General features: G+C 38.9%; 1 protein-coding gene across 1 annotated transcript in view; it reads right to left on the reverse strand.

Moving 5' to 3' along the window:
• The window catches only part of LOC106785802, an 18,251-nt gene extending 2,420 nt beyond the window's left edge, over positions 1 to 15,831 (reverse strand). The window contains exons 1-3 of the mRNA XM_014746537.1: positions 14,822 to 15,831; positions 10,478 to 10,687; positions 9,527 to 9,807 (exon numbers count right to left, since the gene is read on the reverse strand). Coding sequence (XP_014602023.1) covers positions 9,527 to 9,807; positions 10,478 to 10,687; positions 14,822 to 15,785 — 1,455 coding nt within the window. The 5' untranslated portion in view covers positions 15,786 to 15,831. The remainder of the gene's footprint in view (positions 1 to 9,526; positions 9,808 to 10,477; positions 10,688 to 14,821) is intronic.
• Positions 15,832 to 23,465: the final 7,634 nt, after the last annotated feature.

Consider the following 23,465-nt stretch of genomic DNA (forward strand, 5'->3'; position numbering starts at 1 on the left):
AATATAAATTTTTAGAATATATTAATTATCTTATTATTAAATTTTATTATCTTACTTTTTATTAATATTACGTATAAAGCAGATAAAAGATTTAATTTTCATTAGACATTAAGTACTATTCCCTCTAACTTTAAAAATATTTAATATATTATTATATTTTTTTTACGGTAACCGTTATTTTCTTTATATATGTATGTATAATAGAAATTTCGAAACGATAAAAGGGTTTGATTGTATTTAACATGCATATAACAATTTATATTACAAAAGGTAAAGGATTCAATTTAAACGGAACAAAAAGGCACAACATCCAACCTTCATTGAGGATTCTGCGATCGATATTTATGAAAATATCGAGATGGAGGATTAATCGTTGAATTATACCGCTCGACGTGCCAACGCTTTTATATTCTCCGCCGCGTTTAGGATATACTCGTATGAAATTCGTTAGTAAATCTATAATACCCGTTTTACTTGATGTTTACATTCAATTCAGTGATATTGTGCGAGCTAGTAATTATATATTTTATAATTAAATCTTGTCGCTTTATACTCGTTGCTTTGTCATAATAAAAAAATATTAATGGACCGTTTATTCTGAAAATGGTGTAAGTCCATTTTAAAAAAAAAAGAAAATGAGATATCATGTAATTTTTAATTAATTTAGTGTAAACTTTCTATTTATAACTAGTTAGTATTTAATTTTTTAAAAAATGTCAATGCTTTATCCAATTTAAAATTGGCCGATAAAAAAAATTGCGTAACCATTGATTATGAAAATGGTATAAGTCCAATTGCAGCCTGTAAATATACATTATTTTAATTAAATTAGCCTATATATAAAATTAATGTATATAATCAAATTACATATCGATAAATTAATAGAAACATTGTCAAACTTGATATAATTAATGAATATTTTTAAATTAACCAATATGCAAACCTTTAATTTTCTCAAAACAACAGAAAATCGCCTTACACAATTTTCAAAATAAACGGTCCAATTATTGGATTAAAAGTAATAAAACGATAATATTTTTTATCAGATATTTTATATTCGACATCGTTTTCACAATAATTGCGAGATTAACATCCTCGTTGTTATGAAGATAACAAGTTAAAAAAAACAAAATAAATAAATAAAAAAATCAAAAAGAGATTATATCGAATATTTCAAAGTTTCTCGATGACCGTATAACCAATGATTTTCCAAATTTCCTTCTGACATTAACTGAACGTGTGTATCTGACACGATTGCGAAACCCTAACAACCTGACGTGCTAATATTCTCTTTGGCCTTAGGGTGTACTCACACGGAGTTGTGTACTAACTCAACTCTGACCTCTGTCATGCAAAAGAGAAAGAGAATAAGAAAGAGAGAGGGTGGGAGGGAGAGAGAAATGTTATAGAAGGGGTACTGGTAACAGGTACATACGTAAAGGGCTCGCGTCATAACCCTTAACGCGTAAGCGTTAAATTTTCCTTTAACTCGCCGACGATGACCACCGTGGTCTAGTATATATATTTACAAGTATATGTAAGTATATGTATGTATAACGAACGCGTTACGACAAAAGAGGAACAATCTGCTAGTAAAGTCCGGAAATGAGCTGTAAGCCGACCGTAATTTGTCCTGGGAAAATTCACCGAGACGTTATGTTGATCTCTCAAAGTTTCGTTAATGTCAGAAGAAAAATTTTAATTTTGGAAATGACCAAAAGGTTCGTGTTGAATTTTTTTTTTGCTCCTCCCCTCGCCTCCCCCCCCCCTATCCCTTTACCTGTGTTTTATTATTTTGTTGATATTTTTTCTCTTGCACTCTTTTTTATTTAACGAAAGTCGCCGTACTCTGTAAAAGGAGGCCTTGCTTTCTGGCTTTCCCTCCTTCTTTTCGTTTTACGTTTACCGGGAAACGGCAGTGATTGATTGTCCCGTCAACGGCAGGCAGGACGGAAACTAACAGAAGTAACAAAGCGCCTACGCCCGCTAGAAAGCGAGAGCGAGAACGATAACGAAAGAGAAAGAGTAAGAGAGAAAGAAAGAAAGAAAGAAAGAAAGAAAGGAAGCCTGCGCTTTTAGGTAAAGTTGAATTGCTCGTTGTTCGGTGATCTCATCGTTCAGTCCTGTATGTCACTCGACCTTAATTTCATGTCGACCTTGAGCTAATCGATCTAAAACGAGGACATTGTGAACATCGATGGGATCGCGTTTAGCAAATTTCGATAAACTAAAAATATCAATAACTACACGTTTACACAATTGACCAAAAATTTAGGTACACGTACTCGTACATGAAATTTATTGAAATTATTACAAATTATGATCTCCAAATGTATCATTTTTTTCCTATATGTAGAAATACAAAAATATATTGTCTTTTTATTCTCCCTTTTACGGGTTCAAATCATTGTTCAACGAACACCTTCTCGTATTTATCCAATACAACATCTGAAATCAACAGCACACTTTTGTCTGTAAAAGTTTATTATTTACAATTTGAAGGATTTGATAACTTTCGATAACAATTATTAAGTCATATAAAACACATGTAAAAATATAAGAGAATGTTAAAAAAAAAAGAGACTCTATAACTTGTAAAAAAAGTATTTAATGCAAATGCATTTTGCGTAGCCAAAGTTTCGGCCGGTAAGTATATATAAAGATATAAATGATTTATCTGTACAGGTAGTTTGATCATTTCGTATCCACTTGGCGACGAGTATAGTATAATACCTTCTTACGTATTATTTGCTGAAACGATCCCCTATATATCTCGATTCTCGAGTGATCTCAGGCAGTATTCTCATCTCGCGAGTGAGCAATCGTATTTCAACTTCGAAAGCGATCATCCTCCCTCCTACCCTTCTATTTCTGAAGATTCACTCTCATTCTCGAGACCAACTTCTTACAAATTAATTCAATAATCGATTATTCTCGTGATCTTATTTATTGATAACACACAGACATATATATAGGTACATATAACAGCGCTTGAATAGTTGGAACGAGCTTAACGGCGATATCCAAAACGCTTTGAATTACTACTGCTATTGTATAGAGAGTATAATCGTTAAACAATTACTCGTCGTTTCTCTTCCATGTAACGAGTAATATAACCGAATGAAATACCAATTGGTAAAACGCGAAGCTTCGCGAGCATCCGAATAAAAAGTTAAACGGTAAAGAGTTAGCTGGATGGAAAAACGAGCTTAGTTATATGGATACGAATGCGAGATAACTTTTGAAAACCATCATGTTATAAAAAAAAAAAAAAAAAGAGAGAGAGAAAAAGAAAGGAAAAAGAAAAAAAAGAGGCAAAAAGAGAAAAAAAAAAAAAGATCAACGAACATTCGAAAATAATCTCACGGATAGAGTAAGGAAGGAGAAATAGTAAGTAAAGTAATATATATCCTTTTGAATTCTTAAAAGAAAAAGTCAGATTTTTACGAGCTAACTTAGGTATAACTCCTAACTCCGCACTTTTTTGGAAGATTAAAAAGATGTTGCTTCTCTTCTAAGCGGTCTACTTATATACCTATAAATGTGTATGCGAGTGTGAGAGAAAGAGAATAAGAAAGAAATAGAGGAAAAAGAAGGATCAGGATCAGGATCGAGATCGCCATATCACTGTGCGATAAGATCAGGAATAACGACGACACCCGAAACGCGTTATATAGAGTGAGCGAGTGGGTAATCGTTAAACGATTGGCTGCAGCCACCCTCACCACCTTCCAAGTGAAACGGAAGAATGAAAGAGTGAAAGAGACAGAGAACGGCCGAGAGAAAGAGAAAAGAAGGGTGTGGGAGAGGTGAGAGAACGGTTCGACCCCCAGTTGGAAATCCTCCTCCGTTAAACTCTCCCCTCTGGTGCCTAGCCGACCGCCCTTAACTTCCGCCAACCCTCTTCGTCCTCTATACGACTCTGCGTTCGTTCTCTTTGGCCGTCTTTCTCTCTCTCTCTCTCTCTCTCTCTCTCTCTCGTACCATCCACGCAGTGCTAGTGCGGTAGTGGCGCCATCTGGTGCAGTTTAATAAAAGACGATCGATTATGACGTCGGCCTCAGAACTACCCCTCGACACTCACCCTCTCTATTCCTCTCTCTCTCTCACTCTTTCTTTCTCTATTGGGATACCATTTTCCTCCCGCACTTCGCGATGTTCCTATAGAAGAGAAAGAGATAAAGATAGATGAGAATATAGAAGAATGAGTTAGAAAGAGAGAAAGAGTACCGTCTAGAAAAGGGATTCTCCCTTTCGAGACGAGAGGGAACGGGGTGAGTGAGATCAAACGTAAAAAGTATCGTGCAAAGCTGCCGCCGCACTTCCTCGCCGCACCGTGTCGTGAATAGAAGAAATTCTGCGGGCGAAGTCAGCCGACTATCGGTTCTGATGTATGAAAAGGAAGTCGTCTGTTAATCAAGAGAGAAAGAGAGAGAGAAAGAGAGAGAAATGAATTTTCGTACGAATTTATTAACGAGATACTAGAAACACGAGGAATCATTTGAGAATTCGAATCAATTTGACCCTATCGATAAAATTAATTATCGCAGAAGTAAAAATTCAATTTATTCGATTAAAAATTCGGAATAAATTAATATATATTAAAAAAAAAAAAGAGTGAAAAATAATATTATATATATGAAAACTATTTAAAAATTTTAAGAAATAATATTGTAAATATAACGTCAGATTCGCGCTTAGTATTCGATTCGAAAACGTAGACGTCGAATTTGTCGAATGAAAAAGGAACTTTCCATGTTTATCGTTATACACCCATCGAGTTTTATGGATACGATCTCGCGGCTTGAACGAAAGTAGAGGACGTATTTCGAGAATCGACGTTGGTTTCCGTTCGCGGTGGTGGGTGTACGTACGCTCGAGGGGTGCCTGCCGGTTGCCTTCACGCTTGGGACACAATTTGCGAATTTACAATCCGTCTGCGTGCTGGTCGTATAACGCGGGTACAGCTGTGAGAATGACTACGACCTGGCACAAATCGGAAGTGATATTTACCAGGAGAAATATGTGACGAGTCCAAAAGCGATACTTACCCGTTGCGGACGTTTTCTTTTTGTTTTTTTTTTCTTTTTTTTGAGGGGGAAAGATTTTCCCTTGTTGTTGAATTGTTCCACCTGTCCGCGCGTTAATCTTTGCCAGAAGAATATTTCTTTTCACGCGTCAATTTCGGTTAAGAAAAATGAAGAAATTTGGTAAAAAAATGTAACACCTAATTTGACAGTCATGGATGGGAAATCTTTAATTTTAGTTTCACCCTTCGACGAGGAAAAGTCGAATCTCGTGCGGGTTCTCTTCGTCTCTCTCTCTCTCTCTCTCTCTTTTTATCTTGTAGAAGTGATTAAAGTTGATTCACGAAGGAGAAATCTATATGCATACCAGAGTATTGTATATTCATGGTTTCTTAGCTCCTCTACCTTCGGGATAGCGTCGCGTTCTCAAAGTAAAATCCATAATGCATGAAGGTCCATGGGCTAAGCCGTAAGATATTGCGCAACGTTATATTCATGTTATGCCCTGCAAGAGGCAGCCTTTGTTTTTAATATCCATGGCAGATTGTAAGGGAAGTTAAAACGGCGGGTTACGTTATAACGAACTTTCATGCCGGTTTACGCGACTCGAACCGTCAGAGAAAGAAAGAGGAAAAGAGAGAGAAAGAGAAAGAAAAGTAAAAAGAGAAAGAGAGAGAGAGATACCATAACAAAGTATCCATCTAATGCGTTTCTCCATTACTTTTGGCAAAGCTTTTCAAAAATTAATGGGAACATTCAATAATCATCGGGTTTGTTTTCTTTACCGATGAAATGACTCTTTTATTATTATTATTATTATTTTCGAAAAGAATGAGAATGAAAGGAGATATAAGTCGAGTTTGATGCTCTGTAAATACCGAATCGTTTGGCAGAGAAGCATCTTTTGTAAAAGGCAATCTTCGTTCAGTTCTAATGGCTACAAATTGATTTGACCGATGAAATCCTGGAAACTCTATATCCTACTGAAATGCAAACCTAATGGTCGATCTATCTAACGTGTCAGTGTCAGTTTCGTGGGAAAAGGCAAGCTGTTCGTTCTGTGAACAGAGATTGAATCGAGTACACAAGTTACTTCGAGCTTCGCGGAGTCATTAGCGACGTTGAATTCGATAAATTCCAAATAGGAAGAGAGACAAAGAGAAAAGTGGCTTTGTTCTGCAAGAGCGATTTCGACAAACGATCGGTCGATCGATCAGTCGATTGACTTCGATTGAAAAAGAAAAACAAAAAGCAATTTTATATTTGAAATTTAAATAGTTCTCGGTATCGGAAAAAATAAATTGTTAGTTTTAATTCGCGTTATATTCGAACATTGCAATTTTGCAGATAAATGATGTTTACAAATGGTTTTGGTTAAAATGTTCGAATGCTTAACGAATGAAAACTTTCCATATATATTTGGGCAAAGAAATCGAAATCATTAATGACATTATCGGGCCCAAAATATCGTCCCATTTGCAAAATAAACTATCTTAAAAAAAGAATTTGCAGTTATTATTGTTTAAAAGAAAAGGCGAGAATCCGATGCGACGCGAGGTTAAACGAAAGGAATGAAACACGGTAGGAGGACAAGTAAAATCGTTCTCTCTTATCGCGAATTAAGAGCTCAGCGTGACTCTGACAGCCCTGCCAAGTTGTAAGAAGGGAAACTCCCGTCCCGTCGGTTTTGATTATGAAAAAGATAACAAGCCTCCAGGGCTTTCTCCAATTTTTTCTTAAGCTTCCGCCCGTCCGACGGCGAAAATGTCTCGGGCACAAAAGTGCTCGGACTCGTCTTAATTCCAGATAATTTAAGACTGACGCGTTGATGATTCTTACCCACAGGCGACACGAACAGTTTTGACGAGATATTTTGCGAGACAAGTATACTTGAGATCAACCAACTTTAAAAGTATTGGAGAGAATATAGGAAAAGAAAAAAAGAAACTCTAATGCTAAAGTTAACTTATCCGATGTTTTATTTTTACATTAAAAACTCGTATCATTTTAACTCGAATTCAGAAAAAAAAGATTCGCAATGAAATGTTTACGATAATAATATGATAATAAATGATTATATGAGAACAAATAAAACATTGGATAAATGTAATTAATTCATTAAACTTAGAGAAATATGTTGAATTTTTAATGTATTTATTGACCTGACAAGCCCACCGTGTGCATAATTTCCTTCACGAGGAGAAGATCGTAGTGATCTTGAAGAGGATGTCCAAGTTATTCGACGATCAGCGTCTATATATATATATATATATAACGAAGTATGGCGGGTAGGTTCACTCGCCATCACTAATTACTTTAGTTATCCCCCTTTAACCCTCGGCGTTTCTCTTAAACCCACCCTCGTCATAAACTGTAGTGAAAGCTCGAGAAAGCTGCCGAGTGAAACGGCACCTCGGCTTCTCATCTGCTCCGCCCCATCCTCTTCGACTATCACAAAGTGCGGATTCTAGCCCAACCACCACTACCACCCACAGATCTACCCCCTTCCCTTCCACTCTTCTTTCCTCAGAATCCCCCTATAAAAAGCTTTATTATTATCGTGCCGTCCGTAGACCGCACGTCTTTAATTAAAACCAAAGAATAGATTCGCGGACCATGTGCGTTAGAAGGCGCGACAACTTGATAAAAACTTTACCTAGGATGATCTAATTTCAAAATTCAATATTATTTCCTTGATTATTCGTCTTCAAAATCAATAGAGGAAAATAAGGTATGATGAAAAAATAAATAATAACGCGAATTTTTATAATGCATCAAAGATATTTCGAATATTTTCGACTAAAATCGCAAAACAAAAACTAGAAAAAATTGATAAAGTTCCATACATTGTATTATCATTTATCTCGTTCAATTAATCAGACAAAATTTTGTTATTTTTAATTTATTGCAAATATGAAAGGTTAAGCGTCAATGAATTGTTTTAGCATTAAAATTTTTAAACTTTTTAAAAATGGAGGCTTTGATCTGTGAACTGCTCGTATAATAAAATAAGATAATTCCTGAATTTACAAATTAAATTTACATTAATTTTGAGATTTACTTTGTTGTCTTCATCGCTATCAATTTTTTCTGTTTCGGAATTGTATACGTATTTTTTATTTTCGACCATTTTGACCTTTATCCAAGAGTACTTTGCGGAAAAACATAATTTTCGTAATATTTATATCTAATACATGGGTACGTTTTCATAATATAATTGTAAATTATCTCAAAAAATTGTAGAAAAATAGAAATTTTCAATAACTCACAAGTAACATATTAACCACTAGTCCTTATTTTTCACGCGTCTAAATAGATCATTTTAGATATTAACAAAAATTAGATTATCGACACGTAGGCAAGGTGAAAGTTTTACGAGCTCCTTTTATTCGAACAAAATCATAGGACGTCAATTCACTTTTCTCGGAAGTAAACGACAGATTTCGTTTATCTACGTGCATGCAATATGTATATGTATGTATGTATGTATGTATCTGTGTGAGCCCTCGTCCATGCGCGATCTTTAGATTTTCTCGTAAAACCAGTAGCAGAGTGGCTCTCGACCAATCAGGGTAAAGGCATGGCGCTCGAGGTGTGAATTATACATGAGGATATATTCCCTCGCGTCACCCTCTTTCCACACCTCTCTCTTTCTCTCTCTCTCTCTGTTGCCATTCACTCCTTTACCGGCTACCAGAAGCTTCCCTTGTCCTTGTTTAGGTGAGCTTATGGCCAGCAGTTACGCACACGGTGCGTCAAACGGCCTTGGCAAACGTCATCGGTTTTTTTTTCTTTTTCTTTTATCCCTTTGAAGATACTCGAAAAGGCAAATCAATTCATTTCTTTATAAATTTTCATAAGCTTACGTACCCCGAAGGTAGAATAAATTTGATTTTCTTTCATTCGTTCTATATGATAAAAGGTTCATCTTGTTTCCTTATTTAATAGAATGGTGAACACGTTGCCATAGAAATTCTCATTCGTAAACGTAAACGTGGACCACACGCTCAGCGGCTAAGCGAAGTACGCTCATGAAATCAAATGAAACTAACTCACAGCGCTATTTCAGGGTAGCGTTTAGTTTCATTAGCGCCGCCACAGCCGAACCAAGCTGGTAACACCAGGAGGGTACCGACATTGGAACACTCGTATGTGTTGCATCGGTGGGCGCTCGTGCTCGTTTTCATTCGCTCGTTCTGCTGTTGCTCGGTCGTGCGTGTTGGTAGGTATATATACGTGTGCAACTAATGAACTGGCATCGCCCGATTAACCCCAAACCGAGAGAGTATTATGTGCCTAACTCTACGTGTATCTACTCGACGCTCTTTGTGCATGTACGTGATACTACCGTCAATGAAACGGACAGATAGATATCCGTTCTGGCACGATTCGTTTGAACGAAATAACCTTCAATGCTCAAATCAATTATCACGATTTGATAATGAAGAGAGTTAGTTGTAAGAAGATATTTTTTCTTAACAACACAAGTTCCGTCTTACCTGCGAATCTTTAAGGCCGAGCTTTTCCGCGAGCTTCTTGCGATCAGGTTTACTGATATACTTTTGTATTTGGAACCTTTTCTCAAGGCCACGTCTTTGAAGATCCGAGAAAACTGCTCTCCTCATCATACCTCTTCGTGGTTTTCCACGAGCATTCGTTGCCCAGGGAAATACTAATCCTGTTCCGGCAAAATCACCAAGACCACCTTGAATCGCGCCAGGAAAAGCAGCTCCACCACCTGGTGCCGCTGGATGATGAGTTCCAGTACCAGAATTTGCGACTGGGGACAGATAACGATATCAGATAAACAACTGGTCTGAACTTATCTCGTTTCTTTAAGTTTTAATTTAGAAGAAAATTGAACGAACACGAAGGAAGACAAAGAAAACATTGACATAAGCATAGAAGTTTATCGATCGTTTATCGAAGCTCGTGCCCGATAGCAATTGAATCAAAGTCATCTAATAACGAACGGCCAATTGAATCTCCAGATCGTATCTGCGCGATATTGCCAAGCTGAGCATGATGGTATTATCTGCACCGATGATATTTGCACGCACTTGTTGCATGCGTGCATTTCGCTTGTGGCGGTGCATGTACATAATATGGTAGTGCTTTCACTACACTTCATATGCACTCCATGTCCCATACGAGCCTACCTATAACAAGATATTCGATAAACTCGTGCCCCAGCACGTATCCGTGCGCGTTTATACGCGCGGCGTTCTCTGCACCGCATGCGGAAGTTTCGCTTTTATATGCTCATCGAAAACGCGTTTCCGTCTAACGCCGGTATGTGCGCGTTTGTTCATTAACTTTTTCGACTCGGCAAAGCTGAAAATGACGCGAACCACGAGCATTTTTCTATTACGATGTTTCACTCTAAACGGATGAATTTCATAACGAAATAAAGTTAAAGAAAAAATAAAAGAACGACAACTCGGACTCACCGGTTAAATAAGGGCCTCTGTAAAATAATTGCTGTAGAGTGTGATGAGCGTTTGGAGGCAAATGACGCTGAGGTGGTTGATGACTTGGCCTGTGATAAGGATGATAAGCAGCAGGCCTTGCTATTGGCTTGGCTATGTTGTATCCTGCCGAATTTTGCAAATTTTGCAGGAAGGCGGGTATAGCTTCCGGTGGTAATCCTTGAAAGTTTTCTGTTAAAAAGTTACACGATAATCAGTGAGAAAAATCGATTAAATCAAAGAAAATACGAAAGATATATTCGCATTTACGCTACGTTTAACATGATCCCTCGGAACGTTTCGAGAGAACCTGGATTATCCTGCGGTAGAACGCCTAAGTCGGTGTATTCCTTGCGACGCATAATTCGAGCTGACACCCTCAAGTAAACCCTCCTGACGGCTCCGGGCAAAGCCCGACTTCCTGTTGACGCACGCTTTAACACCTCCGATGAAGTAAATAGTACTACGTTTCTCTTCGTACCGTTACACCTACCATACTAGGAAACTACCTACCATAAGAACAAGCCTACCCGTCGGAACGTTCATATTTTTTTATACGTTGCACGCTTTGAATTATTATACGTAAATATGGCTATTATTTTAGTCTTCGAAATAAAAGAAGACAATTTTCTAATCGTATTCATTGCCAAGACGATTCTTTTTTCTCGAAGAGTCTATCAATTTGTGATTTTTTACCATACTTATACTTTTTTTCGTTCCCTTCGTACGCCCAAGAAAAAAAAACGCGACGTTTGAAAATAAAAAGTGACGTGTTTGAAAATAATAAAATAATAGGTCCTCTCGCTTAGGATTTATAAAAGATGCGGAAAGAGATCGAAAAGGGCGGATCGGTGAGAAAAAGAAAGAAATATAGAAAGAAAGAGAGAGAGAGAGAAAGAGAGAAAGGGAGTAAGCTTTGGCTTGCGTTCGAACAGACAATACCTTGACAATGGCCCATACACGAAGGTCCATTGTGCCTATAGACCCCATAAAATACTCATCGCCTTTTATCGTTGTTTTCGTAGCCAGCCAATGAGAGAAGCTTTCCGGCAACTTCGAGTTCTGACGGCAGACTAATAACGGCTTAACCTCCAACGGAAACACTGAATGGGAAGACTTTTTTTTAACCCGCCACTCCCCCTTCGAGATGGTCTTCACATCAAGGCCTACTTTTCCACCCCTTACAACCATCCACCTTTCTCTCTCTCTCTCTCTCTCCCTCTGTTGCTCTCTTTCTGCTTATTCCTCGTGAGATTAAAACTCTAGTTCGTACAGTCCAGAAACTCCGAAACGACTCGCGCGTGTTGTTACAGTTGTAATATCCCCTCTTTATATACGGGAGGCTTAAGAACCCTCCTTTTCTTCCTTTTTTTATTCCGTTTTTATTTGCCCCCGTTATATATGTATTTCTATCTCTGTTTGTACCTCTCTATCTCCACCTACCGCATACGGGATATAACATATCGGTGGTTATTTTAAGGGATTAAGGTTTTTGATGCATTATTAACTAGATACCACTGCAGGTTTTCACTGTGAATAGGAAAAAAAAAAAAAAAAAAAAAAGAAAAAGAAATAGAAAGAGACACACATGTGCACATTGGGATATATGCAAGAGGTAGGGATCTATGAAATGTATTCAACGTGGGCCGTTTTAATGTGATCTCTGTTTGTTTTACGCGCATGGTTAACTAACTGATTTCCTGCTACGTAATTTCGTGCTCGCTACGGTTATAGAGCATCCTCTCGATTAATCGTCCGTGCAGGAACATCTTGTTTGTCTAAGGAATTCTTTAAGGGTCACATGAATTTAAAGCGAGGGATGAAGATCAAGAGATGACGGAAATTCCGTGATCTCTTTCTCTTGTGTGTTTCTATCATTTTCTCTCTCTCTCTCTCTCTCTTTCTCTCGTTCTTTTTCTATTCATTTTTCAGCTCTTTCACGTACTTAACCGAAACACAACGTTTCTATCTCGCGTACACCTGTATTTAATTTAAAAAAAAAAAAAAAAAATCTGATAGGCAGACTCATCACATAGCTATCAGTCGCATAAAATAAAGTAAATAAAGAGAGAAAGAGTGAGGGGGGGGAGAGAGAGGGGGGCGGAAGAGAAAGGAAACAAAGCAAAGAGAAAATGCGTATATCTCGAGCGAGCCTCAGTATTCTCTCTCTATCGCGATTTATAACGAATCCCGTCACGTCGACACATTCGATATCGGAAAATATCAATAATCGCTGTATGTAGCAAAAACATGAACAGACAGAAGGATAAAGAGCGAATCGAGAATAGGAGTGAGAGAAACAAAGAGAGTGAGAGAGAGGGAGAGACTGAGAGGGGAAAGCAAGGTAGTAAGAGTGACAGAGAAAGGATCGGTAAATCGTCCAACAACCGGTGAAAATGGTATTCGAAATTCAACGTCGGTCTCTCGTCACTCCTCCATCTCCTCTCCTCCACCCTCTAACCGTCCTCTTCTATCGTAACATCCCACCGGGCGAGCGGCCACCACCCATCCGGCCATTCGACGACGCGTGTACCCCCGGCACGCACTCGTTTCGTCGATGAATTTCGAGTTTGTTGCCAATCACTTTTTCGCGCAATTATTTCACTACGTTTCGACATGACGTACAATTGGTTGGCTAGGGTGCAAGGGGGTAACCGGTGGGTCCGACCTCACGAGGGGGTGGTTACCATGGCGGGCGAACGAGGAGAGGATCTAGCGGAGAAAGGGATAGAAGGGAAGTGGAGGGCAGGTAAAGCTGGAGGTGGAAGTGGAGCGAGAGGAGAGTAGAAGGGATGTAACACATGCACGTGGCACGGTCAATGCATCCACTATATCCCGACAAATGCATGAAATCCCACCCTCCGTATCGAGTTCCACCTCACTCCCTTTTCCTCTCCCTCTACCTCCTCTCCCTCCTCCTTCTCTGATTTAGCCACGAACATCCTCGCGGTCCTCACGGCGCATGCATGCAATTCGCTGATGTTAAATGCAACATTCAACCCCCCTGCCTATCTCTGTTTGTACCCCCCCTCTCATCTTTCTCTCTCTCTCTCTCTCTCTCTTTCTCGTTTACTCGTTCGCTCTCCCTCTAACCCAATCTCTTCGTCCACCTCCCTCCCTCCCTACGAATCGTGACGCCTCGTGCAGCGTGCCGTACCTGCTACGTCTGTATCCGGTGCGTTTATCGTGCCGCGGGTGGACTTCATCGACGGTGTGTCAATCACGGAATGGTACAAATGGAATGGAATAAAAAAACAAAAAAAAGGGACGAGGATCGCAATGATTGGATGGCCGAGTCTATAGGCCACCAACAACAACTAAACGCATTATTCCTATGTACACTGGTTTTGTTTGTTTAATTAGGAAAATGATTTTCAAAAGAAAGACACAAATCTCGCTCGTTGAAAGATCCGTTAGAATTCCGTTATGATACTTAACAGTTATCGGAGATCCGTCGGACGATTAATACGTGTCATTAACATTATTACCAGTTCTATAACGTCATACTTATCACGAATGATTGGGAGAAATTGAAAAGCGGATAATGTAATCGCAGGCACGTATCTACCTTGGGCGATCGAAAACGAATTGGCTGTCGGAAGATGTACAACGTTAAACGATTTATTAATGACAACATGCCGATATCTCAATACTTTTCTACATTTTACTTCCATTCTTATCGTTTAGGGGTATCGATTATAAACCATAAAGGAAAAAAGTTTCTCATGTATATTACGATTTAAAGCGTATTAGCGATATGAGCCTTTTAATGGTCAGACAATTATCAAAGGTTATCAATATAGTGATCCGTTCGTCCGGAGCAAAGGTAAGGCGTTAAAAGCGGCCGGCAATACATCATTGGATTCTACCGCTTGTCTAATATTATAGGCACCAATCGTAAGGGCTTAATATTGGGGTGAAGGTAAGTGGTCGACCAGCTGACGCCCTGCTCCACCCTGCACGCACGCTGCGACTCGTCTTGAGGGTGTGCGGATGAGATTTAGGGACCACCGACAGAAGTCTGCTCGCGACACTGATTTGTGGTTAGCTTTGTTTCAACACTCTAAATTCTATCCAAAGAGAAAGGAAAACTTTCTTTCATCTACGACGATCGACGATCAGAGATAATGTTTTTCCTTTATTGTCAAACATAGAAGAAGATACGTGAATCTGATGACCGTTGTGCTCGGATAAAGAAGATCACTTCAAAAGATAAAGTGATAAAAGAAGATGAACTATCGTAATTCGAGTTAACATAATAACGATATAATAATCATTTTTCAAAATCAAGTCAAGTCAAGTTACATCGAAGATAAAGCAAATTACCAGGATGCGGTCTCCTGTCGTGATTGCCTCCTAGTATCGCATTGACGCTGAACTTGAGCTGCGGCTTCTCCTTCTCCTGTATGGTTCTACAGGCAGGTCCCAAGCATTGCTCGTCGCCGCAGGAACAGGCGGTCGTCCTCTCGCCTATCCTGTCGAGTCCACGCTCGCTGTTCACCGAGGCTTCCCTCTCACCGTGAATCGTCATATCGTCGGACGTGTGGATGACGTTTCTGCACCCAAGGTCGTAGCGTCTGTCCGCATGGAGAGAGGAAGGTAAACGTTCGCCAGGGATAATCCCCGTATCCTCGCGATCCCTCTCGCCGTGAAGACCACCCTCCATCTCCGTGGAGACGCGATCCTCTTCGGCATTCGAGTTGCACGAGTCCATAGCCGAGTTCGATCGGTTCTCGATCCTCTCGTTGCAGAGTCTCTCCATCGCGCACAGACGCTCGACGACATTATTGTGAGATTCTCTCTCGCTCTCAACGTCGACGTACGCGTTCTGACCTCTATCCAGAGGTTCCTTGCCCCGAAGAAATTGCATCCTCTCATCCCGTTGAATTTGACGTTCCAATCTAGCACTACTACTACCACCACTACCCCCGACACCGTTGTTGTTGTTGTTGTTGTTGTTGTTACCTCGTTGATGATCCCTGCAATCCATCATTGGCCCGGATCGATCGATTCCTCGTGATCCAACAACCATCGACAATCTTTGCTGTTCCGAGTGTTCTTGACTGACACTCGGTGGTGTCGGAGACGATCTCTCTCTACCGATTCGTAGATTAGCCTCGCATTCTCTCTCCCGCTGTCGTGCTACCAAACTAGCCGCCCAGTTCAAGGTCAGACTAGTCAAGTCCGTTCCCGACGAGGCCTTACTTTGGAGGAGATTCTCCATTAAGAAGGGCGAGGTCATTGCACTTTGCTGCAGATTCTTCAGCATCGCCGCTGACGAGGGGAACATAGCCCGGCTCCCTTACTCCTCTTTCTTTTTCTCTCTCTCTTTCTCTCTCTTCCTCTCTGTCTCTCTCTCTCTCTCTCTCTCTCTCTCTCTCTCTCTCTCTCTCTCTCTGTTTCCCTTTTTCTTTTACTTTTTCCTTCCTCTTACGTACTTTTTATTTCTTCTTCCAAGGCTCGAACAATTATCGAAGACCCCCTTAAACAATCCACTTAAAGATATCGTACATTTTTACAACGTCAAGATCGAAGGACACACATTCTTTTCTTTTTTTTTCCTCTCTCTTTCTCTCTCTCTCTCTCTCTTTCTCTTTTTCTGTTTTTTTTTGTTTTTTTTTTCTTTTTTAGTAATATCAATGAATCATATTCGCATTAGAAAGTAACATGATCGTTTTATCTCCTTGACGCGAATCCCGACATCGAACGAGACATTTTAACCCGTTATTCTGAATGATTAATTAATCATAACAATACTTAATTCTTCTTTAACGCCTTCTCTCTCGTAGAAAACAATTAGACAAATTCGTCACTCACTCGGGGATTCACAAGAGAAATGAAAAAAAAAAACTATAAAAGTAAGACGACACAATCACCTCTGTCCTATTAAAATTCGCGAAAAAACTCGTTGCGTAGTCGATCATATGTGAATAACGCGATGTCGAGCGCGTTAGAAACATGCGATTTCGGCAGCGGAATGTCAACTGACGTGCGCTTGAGAACAGAGAAGGGGGGTTAGTGTGGCAGCGCGCAACGTGCGAGCGTGCGACCCTCGAATGAAGGCCCACAAAGCAGCATATAGTTGGTACTCGAAATACCACCCTTTCTCCCTTCCCGGAGACACCCCTCCTACCTTTATCGCTACCGGGAGTAAAGGAAGAAGGGAGAGTTAGAAGGGGTGGTGGTGGTGGCTCCGACGCCTCCTTCCTTCGTCATCCCCCTTTCCCTTTCCCTCTCTCTCTTTCTCTCTCTCTCTCTCTCTCTCTGTCGCTTCCTCTCTCTGTCTCTTTTTCTCTCAATAACCCTCCCACCAAAATACTCTTTTCGCTCTTAGGTGAGATAATACAGACTATAAGCCGAGCAATTCGGGGTTTGGCTCGCTCGGTAATGCCGTAATAAAATCATACTCCCATCAAACGGTGCTGCTGCTGCGCTCACCCCCCACCTCAATTGAGAAAAATAGAGAAAGAGAGAAAGATGAAGACAAGAGGTAGAAGGCGTTTCGAAAAGGAAGGAAAGAAAGAGATGAGATGAGATGAGATGAGATGAGGGTAGTAGTAGGTACCCGATGATGGTGGTGGTGGTGGTGGAAAGTCCTACACCAAGAAGGCAGGAAAAAAGCTCGGAGATTCGCATTCCTTTGGTAGCAACGATTGGATTTTATTTGACGAAGCCGCCCCACGAACCGTCCAATCGCTCGCTTCGACGTTATCCCCCGGCCACGCCCACTTACCCCTCTGCGATACTTCTGTCTCTCTCTCCTCGATCTATCTCTCTCTTTCTCGCAAGAGGTCGAGTGGTAGGGGACGTCGAGCAGCTCACTCTACACCCTTATCAACTTTATTATCTCTCACTACTACGCATGCACGTCTTCCGAGTCTCTCCTGTATTTTTACTTAGGATAGCAAGTAGTGAGGGCCAGTATTGCGCGCGGCATGACTTATTCACCGGTGTAATTGCATACTTCCGATCGTCCGTGCCCCGTTCTTCCTTTCCTCGCCTCGAATTTCCAAGCTGCTATAATGACGACGACGACGACGACGACGACGACGACGACGACGACGTCGATGATGATGATGATGGTAATAATAATAATAATAATAGTAATAACGATAATCGAGACAAGCCACTTCGGCGATCAGCCGATAATAACGCCTATGAGGTTATTAGAACGCTGTTAGAATACTTGTAGATTTAATAACGATAATAATAATCATTGCAATAATAATATTAACGATGAGAAAACTTTTTTCTATACTTTGCCAACAATATTGTTGTTTATTATATATAATAGAAGTAATAAATCATTTCGATTGATTACAAAAATATGTTATGAAAAATAAAGACAAATATTTTTCGTTTATATTTCATATATATATATATATATATATATATATATATATATATATATATATATATATATGGCAATACACACGTATCTATTTATTTCGTAATACTAACAGAAGACACACATGGCACACACACACACACACACACACACATAGATAGATACATAGATAGAGAATTCGTTGAATGTATATGGCAGCAATGCGCGTCCGGCGGAAATGTCGGTAGGGTTAATTAAATTAACGAGCTCTGCATACTGGTACTCAGGCCGTAATCAACAAATGCACGCGTACATATACACATATATACATACATATAATATTGTAGTGTTAAATATACACACACACATATACATATACACGTATATTATTCATATAGATATATAATACAGCAGACCGATACCTAATACAGGATGACTGGTAACAAAGTTCTCAATATGCAATTAACGAGGTACATACGTAAACTTGCGCATTATATGAGCGAGTATGTATCCGTTGAACGATCGTGGAATAAAGTCAGGGAAGCGAGAATGGAGGAGAAATTGAAAGAACAGGGGGAAGGAGGAAGGGGTTGAAAGAGGAGGTGTGCTGGATTCGTCAAGGGATCAAAGAGAGAGAAAATCGTCGCGTGGTGCGTTTAAGTGGATTGCCGTCTATTAGTGGGAAGAGAGGGAAGAAAGAGGTAAAGAAAAAAAGAGAAAAATACAGAGGGAAAGAGAGAGAGAGAGAGAGAGAGAGAGGGAGAGGGAGAGGGAGGGAGAAAGAGGAGGGTAGTTTTTCTTACACGCTTTTCCACCCTCTAAAACGTTGGCCAGCACCGATATCCTCAACGCCACGTGGTAGTGGAGGGTAGTGGTAGCCAACGAGAGCATAGCACGGGCCACCCTACCCTTCTTGATTCCACCTCCACGGTGGCATTCCACGGCCACGCCTACCCTTCGAAATCACCTCTACCTCGTCGACGTCACGACTTATCACCCTCTCAGCGACGTTCGAACCAATAGTGGGGGTGCTGCTCCTAGCTATCCCCCTTGCTAGTAGTGACGATGGTGGTGGAGACGGTGATAGTTAAACGAGGAGTACCGAAAGCTCGTTCGAAGAAAGAAAAAAAATCACGAAATGAACATCGGGAGGGATTTCGAATTATTATAGGAAATTCTATTATATGTTTATTACTGTGCCCACTCCATCGGTTAAAAAGGGATGCCTTTTATCGACGCGATACCGGTTTTTATGTTTTTTTTTCTTTTTTTTTTTCGAATAATTCTATATAAATCTCCCTTTGTAATTGGATTTCCTCTAGTGATTTTACTCTTAATTTAATATATACGCAAATGTTTGATTATACAAAATATACATATATGTATATTAAAAAATTAAAAAAATAATAATAATAATAATAAATTACTTTTTATTTTCATACGAATTTCATTAGATTGCAATTGAAAGCATACGAGAAGAGAATAAGTATAAACTGGATAAGAGATAAAGACAGTATTTTCTGTCCCTTTTACACTGATATCACCCTTATTTGCATCCTTGTACTTCCCTTCCTGCGTTCCAAACTTATTTGCGGTCCACGATCTCCAAATAATGCTAATGAAGATACCGTCTGTTAGAAACTGATATTTTCACTTGTAAGCTGCTACAGGGAAACATTATTCGGAGACAATGATTACTTCAATGGAGTCGAGGATTCATCCTGGAATTTCGATGATTTTCTACGCTTCACAAACTCGTTTGCTTTCATTGATGCTAGCTGGGAGAAAGATATCTAGGAGAAAGTGAACGCGTTACGCTACGGAAGGATAATAGCGGGGGTGGCGAAGTAATAATATTATTCTGATAGGGGCAGTTATGAGCATATGACGCCATGGTATTATGTCTCTTATCCTATGACGTTGCTGTATCTACCTACACATACTATTATATATACCGTATACATATATGTATATATAAATGTATATAGATTTTTTCTATTATGTCGAATATAATCGTTTGAGAACAAATACAGTTATGCGTGTGTTATACTGAGTGAGACGAATCAACCGTGAAAATCAGCTTTATTACTTGGAATCATTTTCCCAATAACCTGACACATTATGGAATAGGAATATATTTTTCCTCTATAAATATATATATATTAAATTTTCTAGAGATTCTATAAATAAAGATAATGAGATTTGAAGTTGAATAGAAAAATTATGTTTCGACGAGAGAGATGATCGTAAATTATGAAACTTTGAATATTAAAAGAAGAAGAAGACAAAAAAAGCAAATCGTTCGATAAAAGACGATTATTGTTTTTGTTTTCTTATCAATAGATCGTAACACTTCTGGTAAGAACAATCGAGGTAGCAAAGCGCGAAACCGATTGTAGCTTCTCGTGCGAGAAAGACGTATCGAGTAAGTTATTATATAGTTGGGTGGGTATATAAATTGTCACCTAGCAGTCGCACGTAGGGGCTGCTGTCGCTACGAGTTCGAGATTGCTTTGTTTGGGATAAAGAACGACGGAGGAGAGGAACTCGAGGCAGAGGCGGATAATAAAGGAGTAGGAAGAAGGGGGTAAAGGACGAGGAGTCAGGAAAAATCCGATATCTCGCTGAAATGAGAACTTCGGTACTACAGCAGCCGATGTATGCCTTCTACAAGCTCGTATATACATTCCCGGCAGAATCTACGAATCTTTTTCTTCTTTTTCTACTTCTTCTTCTTCTTCTTCTGCTTCTTATTTTCTAGTTCTCACTGGTTACCACATCGTGAAACACGTTTCTCGATACAATTCTACTACCATTCGAATAGACTAGAAATATTTTCAAATATCAAAACAATATTTTGAAACACGTGTGTTTTACCATATGTAAGTTATGTTTTTAAAAAAAAAGAAAAAAAAAACAACAACAACAAATGTTACCTACGTATATACGCGTGTAATTGTTAATCTATGTTTATGTTAGATATTAATTCGCAAAGAAAAATGGAAAAGAACAACAACGAAAAAAAGGCTATATATATATATGTTAAAAATTAAAACGTAGGGTAATAAAAATGATTAGTTTTTGGGGAAATAGTAGTAATGAAAACGTATTGAATCGAAAGGAAAGTGACCTTTTACTTTTTCTTCACGTAAAGTACATACGTTAGATATCGGCGAAAGGAAAATACGCACGCCCCGTATGCCACGGTCACGTACATCGTTGGAAAGGAAATGTAACGACTTGGGAAAAAAGAAGAAAAAGGAAAAGAAAAAAAAAAAGAAAAAGAGAGAAAAAAATAAAAAGAAAAAAAACCAACCATATTCCACCCTGTTCTACACACCGTTTCCGTGGACATCGACGTAGGAAGGGTGAGAAAACAATTTCCAGCTCTGCTCGTGCCTGGCTTCCATAAAGCAGAGAAGCGAAATGGGTGACTCCTCTCATGGTCGTCGTTGTCGTTGTCGTAGTCGTAGTCGTTGTTGTTGTTGTGTAGTCGTTGTCGTTTGCTCTGTTGCTCGTAGACACGTTTTCGCCGTTTTTGGCCTCTTGTCGTCCACCTCGAAAGCTCGTGCCTTTAAAAAAAAAAAAAAAAAGAACTCTTCACACGTTTACAGCCATGATTCTTCGCGGTTCGACATAAGAGCAAAATTTGTAAGCGCTCTGCTAAAAAAAAAACGATATCGAATCGAACTTTTTATTCTTTTGTTGACCTTTAACAGGTATGTGTTAAAAATAAAAAACAAAATATATAAAGTAGAATATAATATATCGAATGTATTTTATATATCTATAATAGTATCAAATAATATACGGATTATAATGTAACGAAAAATAAACGATTAATAATTTCTAAGCTTGTCGCGTGGAGTCTTCCAGGGCAACACCACTGTGTGTTCCTCGTGTGACACTTGAACCCTCGGTCCCATGCCTCCAAGGGTAAATGTGCGACCGAGTTGCCGAGGAAGCATGTGGAAGTTTGTGAGCGTGAGTGAGAAACGGATAGAAACAGAGTGAGAGAGAGAGAAAGAGAGAGAGATGGACAGTCGAAGGGTTCGTGTTAATTAATATCACGTCACACGCGTTGCCCGGCTAAAATCTGTCTCCGCCTCTGTATACCCAAAATATATATCTACCTCCCTCCCTCTCTTTCTCTCTTCCACTCTTCCTCCTACATTCCTTCTTCGTTTATCCCCATCATTATCACAACGTTTCTATTTCATCCTAAATGTTGTTCCTTTCGTTTTTCAACTGTACCAGTTTTTTTCTTTCTTTTTTTTTTTTTTTCTTTATAAATAAGTATATACAAAGAAACGTATAAGTTTGTACTCTCCGACGATTTAATTATAACGCTATACTCTGTCGATTATTAATTGCAACATAAACGCGCTATCATGAATGTAGATAACACTTCTATTAAAATAACAACGGCGCCATCGATAACAGACCAAAATGTGAAATTAATTATCCATCCCCTCGTCTTGGTTTACAAAATAATAAAAGCATCAAAATGCGTTCGAACTGAAGCTAACGTTGTTTCGAATAAGATAAATCTATATGAATGAAATTGTAAATTAATCGGACTGAAAATTCGTATTCGATCAAATTTATTTCTTTTATGGACGTATACAATATTATGAACATATGATTATTTTCAATAAATGATTAAAATGAACAATTTTATTGGCTCGTTTTAAATTTAATTTGATTGTATTATTGATAAAATGATCGACGAAGATAATTTAGTAAGGATGACAGTATGTTGATGATATTATAATCAAAGAATAAAATTAAATATTGTTAATCTTGTGACGAATTGGATTTGTCGATTATAGTACAACGTCTTGTCTATTAAAAGGCTTTATTATATCGTACAGGAAGCACAGATTAGTGATCTTGCGGTCCATTAATAGCATTCGTGTTGACGCTTTGATCATTTGTTTCCTAACACGAACGATGAAAGCACCGGATGAAGGTGATGACAGCTAATGCGCCGCAAGGGGCATTACTGCGATATTTTCACGCTGGTCAAATTCGAATTTTCCTTTTTGTTTCCGTTGCAGATTAAAGCAAAAAATATTTTGTGAAAGGAAGAAGAAAGAAAATCCTTTAATCTTTCAGATTGTTTTCCCGTTTTCTTTCCAGTTTCTTTTCTTCCCTACCTTATAAACTTTCATCTCGTTATAATCGAAACAGGGTACATAAAATGGTATCTTTCTCTCGTTTCCTTCCCTCTGTCTGTTTATCTATCTATCTCTATCTCTCTCTCACTCTCTCTCTCTCTCTCTCTCTCTCTTTCTCTCTATTTCCGACAGAAATGACAAAAAAGCAAAGGTAGTATGGCGTCGAGACGGTAATATAGGCAGAATTCGTGAGGGGTAGCGAATAAATTACGACTTATGGAGACTACCATAAAAAAGAAAAAGGGGATTAAATTTTCAATGATATTTTATTACCATAGAAGATTGATACTTTAACGCCAACTACATTTCGTTCGTTCTTATCAAATTTGCTATCGTTAAATCTTCGACATTTATCGCGTTTTCTTTTATCGCATAATTATCAAATCGTAATGAAACGAACGAACGAACGAACGAACGAACGAACGAAGTAAGATAATCGTATAAATGTTCCAATGTAATCTTC

The sequence above is a fragment of the Polistes canadensis genome, unplaced genomic scaffold (assembly GCF_001313835.1).
Source record: "Polistes canadensis isolate GaletaPanama2010 unplaced genomic scaffold, ASM131383v1 scaffold_3, whole genome shotgun sequence".
NCBI classification, from domain to species: Eukaryota; Metazoa; Arthropoda; class Insecta; order Hymenoptera; family Vespidae; genus Polistes; species Polistes canadensis.